General features: G+C 38.4%; 1 protein-coding gene across 1 annotated transcript in view; it reads left to right on the top strand.

Annotated features, from left to right (window-relative positions):
• Positions 1–8,119, top strand: part of KCNJ3 (potassium inwardly rectifying channel subfamily J member 3) — a 142,379-nt gene extending 134,260 nt beyond the window's left edge. Inside the window, exon 3 of the mRNA XM_060777145.2 lies at positions 4,383–8,119. Within this exon, the coding sequence (XP_060633128.1) occupies positions 4,383–4,972 (590 nt within the window). The 3' untranslated portion in view covers positions 4,973–8,119. The remainder of the gene's footprint in view (positions 1–4,382) is intronic.
• The last annotated feature ends 6,392 nt before the right edge of the window (positions 8,120–14,511 follow it).

The following is a 14,511-nucleotide window of genomic DNA, read 5'->3' as shown; positions in this document are numbered from 1 at the left end:
AATGTGGTGGTGATGCTGGTAGTGGTGGAAGAAGAAAAGCTTTTGTGAAAAGCATCAGTTTTTCCTTATCGCAGCAAAATGTGAATGCTGCCCCAAGGACAATCTTGGGAAAGAAATAAACAACGTAAACCAAGAAATGCAATTATGTATACCTTGCATGCTATCTTGCTGAATTAACTGAAGCTCTAAATGTATTGGGGAACTGCATTATTGAATCCTTAGACCACACAAAAGCAGTACATCGCTTAACCATGACAGTAGACTCAAGTTTGAAGACAAATATTTAATTGTTGCTTAAAGCAGTATGACACAAATGTCACTTATTTTTTCATCAGGTGTAACAAAGTAGAATGCATTAACTGATAATAGACAGTTGTTTAAATAGATTTCTAATTCTAGCCTTGCAGAATTTTCCTGTCAACTCCTTTTACTGGTGTGCATGTAATACTTCATGCCACTTCCAGCTGCCTGATGTGGTTCAATCTTCCCCATGAAAAGTGTCAGCAGTTCTAATATGTTCTTCCCTTGTGGTATAATAAAGCTAGTCTCCCCGCCTCCTTTCCCCCCAGGATATATGGCAAAGGAATGTGCTTATTTTCGTGGCACAATGATGGGGCAGAGGGAAGTACAGAACAACAATGTTTGAACTGCATTATGTGGTCAGTGTAGAGTACACTTATATAATGTAGTTTGAATTGCATTGAATGACATCCTTTGGTAGTTTAGATTAAGCCTTAGATAACTCGGGCTGTATCTAAACTGCCATATCATGCAGTTTCAGGATGCAGTTTAACTTTATTGAACTGTATTATATGGTAGTGTAGACTCATATAATCCAGTTCAATGCAGTTAAATTGCATTCTGAAACTGCATTGCTTGGCAGTGCAGATCTAGCCCCATTTACCCGGGTTCTTCCAGACACATCAAAATCCCAAGAGGAATCAGGATTTAAATCCTGATTCCTCTTGGGACTTTGTCTCCACTCCAACTCCCAAACCTGGGCTTTCCCTCGGGCAAGGTGGGGTGGGTGCTAGATGCCATCCTAGGACAACCAAAGGTTGACCTGGGAGGGCATACAGCCCCCCTCCAGACCCCCATTCCCTCCCCAAAACTTACCTGAGGGATCTGCAGGCAGTGCAGATCCCTAATGGAGAGCACTGGAGTAATGGGGGGAGAGGATTTTCAGAAGCAGTCCCAGGAGTCAGTCACTACAGGACCCTCACCTGTAAATATACAGACCTTAGTTTAAGATCTACATCTTTACGGATGTTTTTAAAACCCAAATTAAGCCACGTAAAACTGGGATACCTCTTTTGGGTTTATTTAGTGGGCAAAACTTTAAAAATTCCCTAAAATCAGTGGATGTGTCAATCTTTCTGAAACGTGGGGGAAAGGATGCCCTGGCTATGTTGTGTCATTGTAGAGAAAGTTGAGGGATAGCACCTGTATTTTTTAAATTGTTGTTCACAAAAACTACAAAAATATCCTAAAAATCAGTGGATGAGCAAAGCATTCTGAAACTTGGGAGGCTTTGAGTGGTAAATGTGTCCTGCAGGTATCATGAATTTCATCCTGATAGCGCTAAAACTGATGGAGGGAAAAGCCCCATTAGTGTCCCAGTTTACTTTGGATTAATCTGGGTTTACCTGAGACACCATTTGGATGCCTCAGGTAAACCTATTACCTATCACTGGTTTGGGGCCTGTGCAGAAGGGCCCACAGTGGCCTCTGTAAGGGAGTGAGGTGTCTGCAGGCTATGTATAGCATTTTTATGAGACTTACTATCATTTAGAGAGCATAATAAGTAGAATGGACTTCTCACTTCAATCCAGCTATATGTCATCATTTTCTTGCATATTGTACTCAGTATCTAACACTGCGGTGTTCATTTTTCACCCATTCATTTTATAACAATGCCTTTCTTAATGAGATTCCAACTGCACCTAGAGAGGGTGAAGGTGACGGCCTTCTTGTTGGTCTTTTTCCAGGAAAGCTATCATTAATAAAGAGCAGCAGAGTAAAGAACACAGATTTGCCCAGACTATTCAGTGTAATTACTTTGTGTCTAAAATGAATTTCAACATTGCCTGCTGTGCAGTGTCGTTCTTTTTATATGATAACTTCATAAACAAAATGTAAGAGTGGGAGAAAAAAGTGGGCTGTTAAAGTAATTTATATCCCTGTGGAAAATAATTACAACAAATTGTTTAGCATATACGAGTTGTTTAAATATATAATATATCTTTCTTCTGTCAGCAGTAAGGTGTCGTTTGTCTACAATGGGCCTCTTGGTCAGATTACATTTTCTTTGGCAACTGAATTATTTCAGTTAAAGTATGGGAATCTGTGGTCTATGTCGTGGCATGTCAGTTCAATAGACATAACTTTATGATGAATGCACATTTTGGGGTCCAAAATGCAGGAGATACAGAGCACCTGTGCTTGTTTTATTTTTTTAATTAATGTTCTTACCATTATTATTCTGATCTAAATTATCTTGTAATGTTTCTGGTGGTCCTTTAACTACAGCAATCTGCATCTTTGTGTGTGCTTCTGTGTGTCTTTTGAGGTGATGTATGATCTCATCACATTTATCTTTGGAAGCATCCTACAATGCTTCCACTCCTGCTGGAGGATGGATGGGCCCACCACCCATTACATGACACAAGGAAACTTCCTGTGGAGGCCACTCCACCAACTGGAGGGAAAGTGCCATATGACTCTTCCCTCCCAACACGGGGAGCTTCACTCCATCTGATCCCAAAATTTGGCGGTGAAACTAGATACTTCACCTGGCTTATATGATAAGGTAGTTAGTGGGATGCACAGTTCAATGTGCCTTGTCCCTCCTTCTTTTTCTTCAATCCTTCACATTGACCTTCTCTTTTTCTTTTCAAAAATTACAAGGTTTGTAAAAATGGAAACCTTTCTGTCTGAACTGCTATAATTAAATATATTGGGTAGATATTATGTCCAATATACTCTGACATAATACTTTTGAATTTCTTGGTGAACAGTCCATGTGTTTATCTTGCATTTCTCTCTATTGTTGAGTATAACCTGTAATTTTGCATAACTTGACTTTTTTTTTGAAATAGCAAATCTCTTTGGAAGTGAAACAAAAGGTATACTGCCTGTTGAATATCATCAATGTGGTTAGATTTTTAAAAAAGAAAAACAAGGCAGAGGAAAACATTAAACAATGATTATATTTGAAGGGAAGCATTCTTTGCATTAGAATAAAGATATTATTACTTTTGTTGCCTGTCATATATAATGCACTTTCTTGCTTTATATTGTGTTAGCTTGGTCTGTTTTGCCTTACATAATATTAATGTGTCTCACTGTCTCCTGAAGGTAAAAAAAAAGCAGATAAGGAATCAGAATTACTGCCACAAACTGCAAACTATTCCCAGCCAGATTCTAGAACAATAAAATGTATTTTGTTTTCAGCAGCAGCAAGGTGACACACTGACTGCAGAGATGATCCCAAATATGCTTTTAGATGTCATGAATTTCTCTTTGTAGCCCATTATTTATAGTCTATCCTCAGATGCAGCAGGTGGCAAGTCATAAATAGGATTTATCACTTTGTTATACTCTGTTATCCCTTGAGTCACAGAACAGATTAAAAAACAGCAACTTACTCTAGTGAGCTTTATGGCTGAATTAGGATTTGATCATAGGTTTCTCCAGTTAAAAATGGACACCACATACATTGTATAGGTTGCATTTTTTTTTATTTAATATGCTTGGCACCAGAAATGTTTTAGAGTCTCAATTTTTAAATTTTTAAATAACTATATTTGTATATGCATTATCTATTTATTTATTTATTTATTTATGATATTTGTATACCACCCTTCTCAACCCCAAAGGGAACTCAGGGCACTTCGCAGTGCATAATAAGTTATATTAGAGAACTTATAATAAGTTATATTAGAGATGAGATCCAAGTCTAAACATAAAAAATATGTTATTTTTATTTATTTATTATTTGCATAGCTCCTAGATGATGCATTTAATAACACATATCTGGCTATAAGAAGGTATAGCCAGTTTTCACTGGCTGTACAGTTTTGGGTGACTGTGGGCATAGCCCAAGGAAATAATATATCCTCTCTCTCTGCAAAGAGCAAAAAAGAGCACTCATGGCTAAAAACTGAACTTGTGGTTGCATGCAACCCATTGTGTTATGTGAAAATTACTTTCATGTGGTTCTTATAATATCTGAATCAGTGGCAATTTGATATAAATTGAACTTAAATCTATGTATGTTTATGACCATAGAACAAAGAATTAAAGAAAAGTATGTTAAATGTAGTCTAGATAATTTTATTTTGAAGTGATTTATCAAATATTTGTTTGCTTTTTTACAATAGGAATGACTTGTCAAGCCCGAACATCCTACACAGAAGATGAAGTTCTCTGGGGTCATCGTTTCTTTCCTGTTATTTCCTTAGAGGAAGGATTCTTCAAAGTAGACTATTCCCAATTCCATGCAACATTTGAAGTCCCTACAGCTCCTTACAGTGTGAAAGAACAGGAAGAAATGCTACTTATGTCCTCCCCTTTAATAGCACCAGCTGTAAGTAACAGCAAGGAGAGGAATAATTCTGTGGAATGTCTGGATGGCCTAGATGACATTGGTACAAAGATACCCTCAAAACTGCAGAAAATGACGGGAAGAGAAGACTTTCCTAAAAAGCTGTTGAGAATGAGTTCTACTACATCCGAAAAGGCCTACAGCATGGGGGACCTTCCTATGAAACTTCAGCGAATAAGTTCTGTCCCTGGTAATTCAGAAGAGAAACTTGTATCTAAAACCACAAAGATGTTATCAGATCCTATGAGCCAGTCTATGGCAGACTTGCCACCAAAACTTCAAAAGTTATCAGGAGGAGGGGGTGGTAGAATGGAAGGAAACCTCCCCCCCAAACTGAGGAAAATGAATTCAGATCGATTTACATAACATGAACAAATCTTCTGGGTACCACTTCAAGTTTGAATGCCATGCAGCCCAATTTGGGCAGGAAAACAAACACAATGAAATAGCATTTGGTGACCAATTTTGCTTAGAACTACATGCCTTCGGGGACAACACCATTCACCAACACTGAGAACTTGGTAAAAGATCGGAAATTTGGCTTAGGGCCACATGAAAGCTAAAAAGCTAATATTAATTGGCATGTAGTATCACCACAAGCATGCAATAATAGTGTGCAAATTTTGCAAATAGTTTTATGGCATGGTTCTTATTATATTTATACTGTATATTCTGAAAAAAATGTAAATGGGATATTATTCTCCTATATTTCTTAAGTATTAAACAGTATGTAAAACATAAAAGTGGGTTTCCAGCAGACAAGTTATAGATTAATTTGTAATTGGTACAATTCAGCCAAAGTTAACCATTTTGGACAGCAAAGCTTTGTCCAATATATCCTCCACATTGGAAAAGTTTTCTGCTCTCAAGTCTCCTCTCCACCTAATAACAGTTCCTTTGCAAGTGAAGAATTGTGTAGGAGGGTTGAGTGCAACTTCTAAAAATTGGATCAGCTAAGTCCTTAAGTATTTTTTGTTGCAATCAGTGGAATGTTCAAGTGTTTTACACTGGCTGAAAAATGCCCATTTTCTTAATGAAAATTAGGATGTTTTCTCCCGACAGTTATTGTGCATGTTTTCTTTGTTGAGGCTAAACATATGAAGAAGTCCAAGCACCAAAACATGTAGCCTTAAACTTCTTATTTGTTTCTTTTAGCATTTCCCTGTTTCTTTTGCTTCAACAACCCTATATCTATGCTTTATATAAAAAATACTTGAATCCTGTTGGTGAGTAATTGTCTTTTACACTGCTGCTTCCACTTCCTGCAGCTGAGGTGAGAGAAAGCAGACAGTTTGACACTACTTTACCTGCTATACCTTGATGCTGTGAAATAATGTGAGTTGTAATTTTACAAGGTCTTTAGCTTTCTCTACCAAAGAGTGCTGGTGCCTCATCAAACTACAACTCCCATGTTTCCATAGCATTCAACCATGGTATTAAAGTGGTATCAAACAGCATCACTACTACAATGTAGATGTACCTTAGGTCATCATCGGGAAGGAAAAGCTGCCAATTTTGAGCATATACTTTTCCAGCAATTGGGGTGAATGGGATTGTGTCCTTGGAGTCTGTGTGCTTTACACCATAGGACAGGTAATTGCTCAAGCCAGAACACCTTGTTTTCACACCACTATAAGACAGGCATCGAAGAAATAGTCTGCTCAAGGTCAGCAGTTGACTTTCCCTGAGAATTCTGATAATAATGGCTTTTCATTCTTTCACTAACACTGCATATGCCATCTTTTTCCTCCTGCCACCACCTTGTTGTTACTATTGACAGACTTGATCTTTGTAGGAATGTCTAAAAGTGGGTGATAGCCTTAAAAAAAACCCTTCCTTTTTAGAAACAAGGCATGACATTCAAAAGACATAGTTGGAAAACTTATTTCATATTTATTAAATGAATGAAGAAGAAAAAAAATATCAGTTCATCATGCATATTGCTTTTGACATATATGCAAATGACAAACCTACTCCTTACACTAAATACATAAAAAATTGAAGATCTAGTCCTTCAGACAGTAAAGTTGAATGTTGGAAACCTCAGACAAGAATGGAACTTGGAATGAATTAATTAAGGTATTAATTTACAAAATTGTTCTAGTGTTTTCTAGATCCCCAATTGACAATGAAGTCATAAATGTACTTAGTTTGTTCGAATTCATTAGGGTAAATGCCTTTTCCTCTGTCAAATTTAGTAAACCAAGATGGCCTCGCACTTCAGAGAAATAATTCTTTAGAATTAGAAAACAGTACATTGATCTTTTATTAGGCATACTAATCTGTGAGGGTTTTGTGTGTGTGTGCGTGAAGACATCAGAGGAGAGGAGGAGAAGAAAGAATATTTTGGAGCCTAGAACAGATAGCTGGGCTTATAAAACAGAACAACTAACACTGGAAAAGGAGGAGAACATAAAAGGGAAAAACAAACAAGTGAGATGTTCTTTGCTAAGCTGAAGTCTGAGGCCCTCAGGCATCCAGTGCACTTTCTTTTTGGGTATGGGGTACAAAAACAATTCTGGTTTCTATTTTATTTTGTAATGATATACACTTATGCAATTCTACTTTAGACTTTTCAGGAAAGCATTTTTAGGTCTACAGGTGTCCTTGCATGTAGCAAAGGAATGTATTTGGAGTCCTTTTGGCGGTTGTATAATGACTCTTCAGTAATGTCTCCGCCTCAATTGATTAAACTCTTGATTGATTTCTGTTGTACAGTGTTGTATAAAATATAAATAATATATATTATTTGGGGTGAGCTGCTATTAACCCATTTGAAATTCTTTAGTGTTTAACACAGTTCTAGGCTCTTAAATTCCCATCAGTCCCATTTTATTTCTGTTTAGCTCCCCCCCCCCCCACCAGCATTCCTATTCCATTTTTTTTACGATTCTCCTCCTCTACCACCACTTGCTTTATTTATTTCGTATCAAAAGCATTGCATAAACCACTTGCTTATTATAGTACAATTAAGGTAAGATTGATGCAGAAAAAGTGGGGCTTGCCAAATACATGATTATTTGAACTGAAGCTGCCACAGATTGTATTTGAATTCCCTAGGCCATGCATGCATAATTTTGCTCTAATACTGTTCTTTCTGGACAATATATTTTGATTGAGAATTGGGAAGCAGAAGGGATGCAGTGATTCAGTTGTTCAGAAAATGTTCACATGAACTATAATTAAAAACATATTAAGAATTTTGAAGTCACTGACGGATTTGTAGAATTATCCACTTTTTCCTTTTCTTACAGTGGATCAGAGCCCTCTACCTGTAATAAATAATTCCTTATTCACCTTTAGCAAAGGAAGCATTGCAAAAGTGAGTGAAGTTTATGTGTTGGTGAAGTTGAAAAGAGAAAACAGCTGAAGATAATGACAAACTGAAGAGGTTGTTAAGACAAGATTGTATACTGTGGGATGGCCTTCCACCCTGACATTTTGTAGACATTCTAGACTCCTACCTTTCTCAACAAGTCATGCCATGCTCTTTTTTTAGTTCATGGGGGGGGGGGGGGGGGGGATTAGGTTGGATTAGGGCAACTTTAAAAACAAATATAGTTGTTTGGAAAAAGCCAGTAACAAAATGTGCTTCCCTAAGATCAACAATGGAAACCTCCATGCCATCCTGTGTAAATCCCCTAGTCTGGCCCTACACCAATGGTTTAATCATGAGCTCTTACATTTTTTCATGTATAAGTAGCTACGTAAGTGGGTTATTGTAGGTTTTTTTGGGCTGTATGTACCTCTGAGGATGCCTGCCACAGATGTAGACAAAACGTCAGTATAGAATGCTTCTAGAACATGGTCATACAGTCCAAAAAACCTACAACAACCCAGTGATTCCAGCCATGAAAGCCTTTGACAATACAGTCACATAAGTGCTAAGAAGCCCCTTTACCAAATTGTTGAGAAATGTAACAATACCCCAGCAAGAGTGCCCATATGTATTGGTGCTTAGTAAACATTAGAACTGATGCAATGTATAAAAGGACAATGTGATACACACCAGGATTGATGTATGTTGCTGTTTGTGCATCAGTCCCGATGAGCATTTGGCATCAATGTGTATCTGGCACTTTGCTAGTTCTGCTGCTTAGTAACATCACAGCAGCCTTCTGTTGGATATGGATGTTACATAACTGCACAATTCTAATTCACACAAATCTAAGTTCACTTAGATATCAGTCCCCAAAATGATTCTGACCAGCAATTACAAGGTGAAGGTTAAATAATTTCAATCATTATTGTTTATGATACTGAATTTCTCAACATGTAATACTGAGAAATTATCAATTGAGTTTCAAACCTGAGTCCAAGCTATGGACAAGAAAAGTTGCTTATTAGAAAGGTTCTATAATGCTCTGAGAATATTTATCCATAACCAATAAATGTGTGCCTAACATTTTCAACCCAGATAGCTTCTTGAATTTTCATTGCCCCAGGAAAAAATTAAGATTTTTAGGGACTTACATAAGGATTCTAACCATCTCAATCTACCTTGTGGTTTCTTTCATGATTGGTCTTTCAGTGTTAGTTTTTGTAGTTTTTTTTAATTTGGGTGTTTTCTCACATTACAGATAGCATTTTCTGGCAATAGTTATCAGTGTGAATTTGCTTAGATTCTTCATGGGTGTATTGAAGGAAATGAAGATGTGTTGATTACATAGCCAAACCAAGAAATATTTTTCTAGATGGACTGTTTTAGGACTGTTCCTGGGGTTATTTGGGGCACTGATTCAGAAAATTGCATTGTGTTCTAGTTTCTTAGAGTTATGATGAAGACTGATATATGGCATATATTCTGTATCTCACAAACTAGAGCTGATAGAGGAAAACTGGTACCCATTTTGGTATACAAAGAAACAGGTCTAATATTTGATTACCAAAATGTGTGTTGGCCAGTGTTATAGGTCAAAAAAATCACAAGAAATATTGTCATTTACAACATCATGAAATGGGCAAAATTGCCCATCTTACGACGCTTCCACTTCACTTGAGGCACAGAGCCTGCTACTTCTGGCGGGGCTACATGCCTCAAGTGAAGTGAAAGTGTCACACGGGGAAGCAGTGGCAACATGGGAGATTTCCAGTGTTGCATAGGAAACATGGGGGGAGGGTTAATGTGAGTGGTGACACTTCCCCCGTGAAGTGTGAGGGGGAAGGTGGGTGATGCAGGGCATGGAGTGAAGTGTTCCTCATGCTCCATGACAAACACCACCAGATTTGCCACGATATGTGGTGAATACCAATTAATGTCATTAGATCCTAAGTAATATTTCTTTAAGGTGCTTGTAATGTTATAAGTTGGTGCACAAGGGTTTTTAAAAATCATCTTTCTGGCCCAACACTGTATTCATGTTAACTGGTAGCAAAATTGGTTACCTCATTAAATACCCATATAAGAGTAAATTTTTAGTCCAAAAATTAACCCAAAAAGACTGGACTGACTTATTCTTGGGTCTTTTTCTGTGAGTACAGTACCTTAACTCTTTTCAAAATGGAACCATCCATTTCTCAGAATAAACTGGCAAAAAGTGAGCACTTAGTCCATCCTGGGGAACCTAAAAGAAGCACAAATTTCCTCTACTCTCTCCACAGTTGCATGGGGCACAGCCTCAATGTTTTTCACCCAGCATTACTTCAGGCCTTCTTGAATGCATGGGCAAATAAATGATGGCAGCAGCCAGAGGCAACTGGCGCCCCCGAGGTGACATTAGTGCTTTCTCCTTTCTGCAGAATCGACCCTCAAGTCATATCAAAATTCATACTATATTAAAATGGCCATAGCTTGTATACAGGCAACCACTGATGGTTCTACATACTCTTGTACGAGGGGCCGCTGATAAGTCTTTGGCTTTGTTTATTATTTATTTATTTATTTCAAAGTTTTATATACCGAGCTTCTCATCTCATAAGAGGGACTCAGCCCGGTTTCCAACCATAAAAACACATACAATCGGTAAAATATCAAAATACACATTACAATAAAACATTAAAAAAGCACATATATTTAAAACAACAGTGGTCAGTCGTCATACTAAAATTGAATATACACCGTCTTCCATCCAGATCATTGTCTCATTCTTCGAAAGCCTGTCTCCATAACCACGACTTCACCTGTTTCCTGAATGTCAGGATTGTTGGGGCGGTTCTAACCTCTGGCGGGAGAGAGTTCCAGAGTCGCGGGGACACTACCGAGAAGACCCTGTCCCTCATCCCCACCAGCCGCGCTTGTAAGGTCGGTGGGACTGAGAGCAGGGCCCCTCCACACGTTTGTGTTCTTGTTTTGTTTCTATTGTAACAAATGTTACATCACATGAAAGCCTTATGTGTCCAATTTATATTTACAAAATTTTGCGCTTGTAGCTTATGGCAACAATTATCTAGGCATGCGGGAAAACAAAATGGCGGAGTCTAAGATTATGTTCACAGCAAATGAGAGCAGAGGAGTGATAAAATTCTTGTTTCTGCCAGGAAAGTCCACAAAGGATATTCATGGTGATATGTTGCAGACATTGTGGGATCAATCCCCTTCATATTCTACAGTTAAGAACTGGTTTGCCAAATTTAAAATGGGTCACTTCAGCACCAATGATGTGGAATGTCCTGGAAGGATGAGAGTGGTTGTTGTTCCGGAGATTGTCGATGCTATGCACAACCTCACACTGGAGAATCGGCAAATTTCAGCTAAAGAAATAGCAGACATCATGAGGATTTCTCATGAACGTTTTTGTGTAATTATCAATGAACATTTGAACATGAAGAAGCTCTCTGCAAAGTGAGTCCCCAAATGTTTGACAACAGATCAGAAAAGCATGCAAGTGAAAACTTTCCTGTCCATTTGTCAGAGTTTCCAGACTGATAATAACTTCCTGGATCAACTGGTCACTATGGATGAGACCTGGATTTATTTGTATGACCCTGAAACCAAGGAGAAGTCAAAAGAATGGAGGCACAGTGGTTCTCCTTGTCAAAAGAAATTCAGGGTGCAAAAATCAGCCACTAAGGTGACGGCATCTGTGTTATGGGATAAGGAGGTTGTGCTGCTAGTGGACTACCTTCAAAATGGTTCCACTGTCAATGCAAGGTATTACACTGAACTTTTGGACCAATTGAAGGCAGTTCTGAAGGCCAAAAGGTGCAGCAAGATGTGCAAAGGAATCTTGTTTCTGCAAGACAATGCCTCTACTCACACTGCACAAGTGACTATGACAAAACTGGTGGAGCTAGGCTTCCACCTGGTTGACCACCCACCTTATTCACCGGATTTAGCTCCCTCCAACTATCATCTGTTTCCAAACCTGAAGAAACACCTCAAAGTTATCAAATTTTACACTATTTCTGATGCCATGGCTGCTACAGATGACTGAAATCCTTCTTTTTGCAAGGCTTACAGAACTTGGAATACCGATGTAAGAAGTGTGCTGATATCAGTGCAGAGTATGCAAATGTAAAGTTTCATCTTCCTATCTCATTTCTTCCTGGGTAAAGCCAAAGATTTATCAGCAGCCCCTCGTAGCAACCCAAATGCTGCTGAATAATCAAGAAACAAAAGCAAGAACAACAGTTCAGTTTTGCACATGCGTTCTTTTCTAATAAGTAGCAGAGTAAACCAGAACAAATTCTTTGCAGGGTGCAAAGCTGAATAGTAAGCCTCATTTTCCAGGCTTAAGGTTGCAGTGTAATTCGATTAATTACAAAATTCAGTAGCAGATATGTGGTTTCACACAGGTGAAAACTGCACTTATGGGCATTCAGAAGCCACTACAAAGCATTGTGGGAGCTCCCAATGGGCTCAACCATAATCCACTGTGATCTATAGAATATCCATAGAAATTCAACAACAAGTCTCACCGGGGATGATTTTGCCAATTAGTAGTTGGGAGCAAATTAGTTATAAAAGCACAAGCTTCTTATCCATTGTAAACTTGACAAAGACAGATTTACAGCACTAAGCTCTTAGGAGTTTCCCCCCACTTCTCCACTCCAGATAGCAAGAATCCTGCACCCCCGTTGTTGTTTTTAAATCAAATTCATATAATTGTAAACCAATAGTATTTCTTGAAAAAGTCAACTGGGAAGTCATATAATCCTAGTCCTACCCTTTGCACTAAAACAAGAGCCACTTTTCTAATAGGATTACTTGTTATACTAAAAGTACCCATAACAATATAGCCTATAATACTTCTGTTTACAGTGTGCTGCACACATACGTAATCAGGGAACAAGATGAATCATGCCAGAGGTGCCTGTAGGAAGAGAAAAAATAGTTTAATATAAAAACACCAGTGGCTTAATTATGGACATTGTTTTGACTTCTGTGGGGAGGTAAATAAATGCAGTAAAACACCTTCTAAATAAGATGATAATTGCAGCCCTCTCCATGTGAAAAAAAGGTATTCTATGAAAACTTTAGGCAAAAATGTTATTGTCAACCAAATACAAAACTTTTAGCCAAGATCCAAGGAGATATTAAAGAGCTCCTGGCTGGATCTACATGCCCCTGTATCCCAGGATATGATCCCAGATCATCTTCTTATCCCAGATTATCTGGTAGTGTAGACTCAGGGCCCTTCCAGACAGTTGCCTAACCTGGAGTAAGGAAGTGGGATTAAAAGTCCCAGTACTGTAAGCAAAATCCTCACACTGAGCCATTAGTTCTGGGAAATGGTTCCACTGCATCCACAAAGATTTTGGTTAATGCGGATTGAAGGGAATCACAAAAGGTATAGAACTTCCACCAGAAATTTTCTTTTAATTTTTTTCTTAATGACCATCAGAGATGTGCTGCACTTCAGAAGCATTTTGCCAACACTTATGAGCAGTAATGCGCGGATGCAGATATAACACACAAGCAGATTTCCTGTCATCGGCTTTCCTTACTCTGCTGGTGCCTTCAGGTTTGCCCTCTTGAACCCCGTTTCCCTTTAGGATCACTTGACTGCCATGATGTGCCCACCATGTAAATTCAAACTTCATTTCATTTCATAAATATGAGAACAAATGAATAGTTGCAGAGTTCTCATGGGAATTGCTTTCCTCTTGTGCTTCCATTTAGCCACCAGTATGTCCATGACTCCATCTGTTTACATCAGCTGCTGGAGCAGTCTACACCAGCATACCATAAGTAAATTTTATTTTTTGGGGGGTGCTAGGAAATACAGCTCTTTGTAGCAGCACATTTTGGTCCGATATTAGATTTTATGTGAACATTTTTATCACATGTTTGTATGCAATCCTGCAATCAAAGATGCAGTTTCAGTCTATGTTTTTTAGCCACAAACAACCCCCCCCCCATTTTATCCCATTTTCTTCTGAGTTTTGGGGCTTGTGGAGATGGAGCCTCATATAATCTTAGATTAGATCAAATCAGATAATCTGGGATTAGATTTTGGGATATAGGACAGTGTGGATCCAGCTTCTGTCTCTCTCTGCCCCTTCTCACATTCAGCAGCAGCTCCTCTGGCCTTGTAAGAATCTTTAGAGGGGAAATTCTCAGTGTTGCTGTGTGCCTTCCAATTGTTTCTAGTTTATAGCAATCCTAAAGTCAACCTATCACAGGGATTTCGGGGGCTGTGTGGCAGGATCTACACTGCCCTATATCCCAGGATCTGATCCCAGTTTATTTGCTTATCCCAGATTTTCTGGCAGTATAGACTCATATAATCCAGATAATCTGGGATCAGATTCTGGGATATAAAATACTGGAGATCTAGCCTGTGTGTGATTCACCCAAGGACATTCAGTGGGTTTCCATGTTGAAGCAAGGAAATGAACCCTGGTTGTAGGCTAAAACCATCACATCATACAGGCTTTCAAAATTTCTCTTTCCTTGCCATAATATGAGATGGCAGGTAAGGATTACTATTAAAGAGCAGTCTAAGAGAACGCAGTATTTTACT

This window comes from Anolis sagrei, chromosome 1 (assembly GCF_037176765.1).
Source record: "Anolis sagrei isolate rAnoSag1 chromosome 1, rAnoSag1.mat, whole genome shotgun sequence".
In the NCBI taxonomy this organism is placed as follows: Eukaryota; Metazoa; Chordata; class Lepidosauria; order Squamata; family Dactyloidae; genus Anolis; species Anolis sagrei.
The sequence above is the reverse complement of the archived record's forward strand: the minus strand, read 5'-3'. Positions and strand labels throughout refer to the sequence as shown.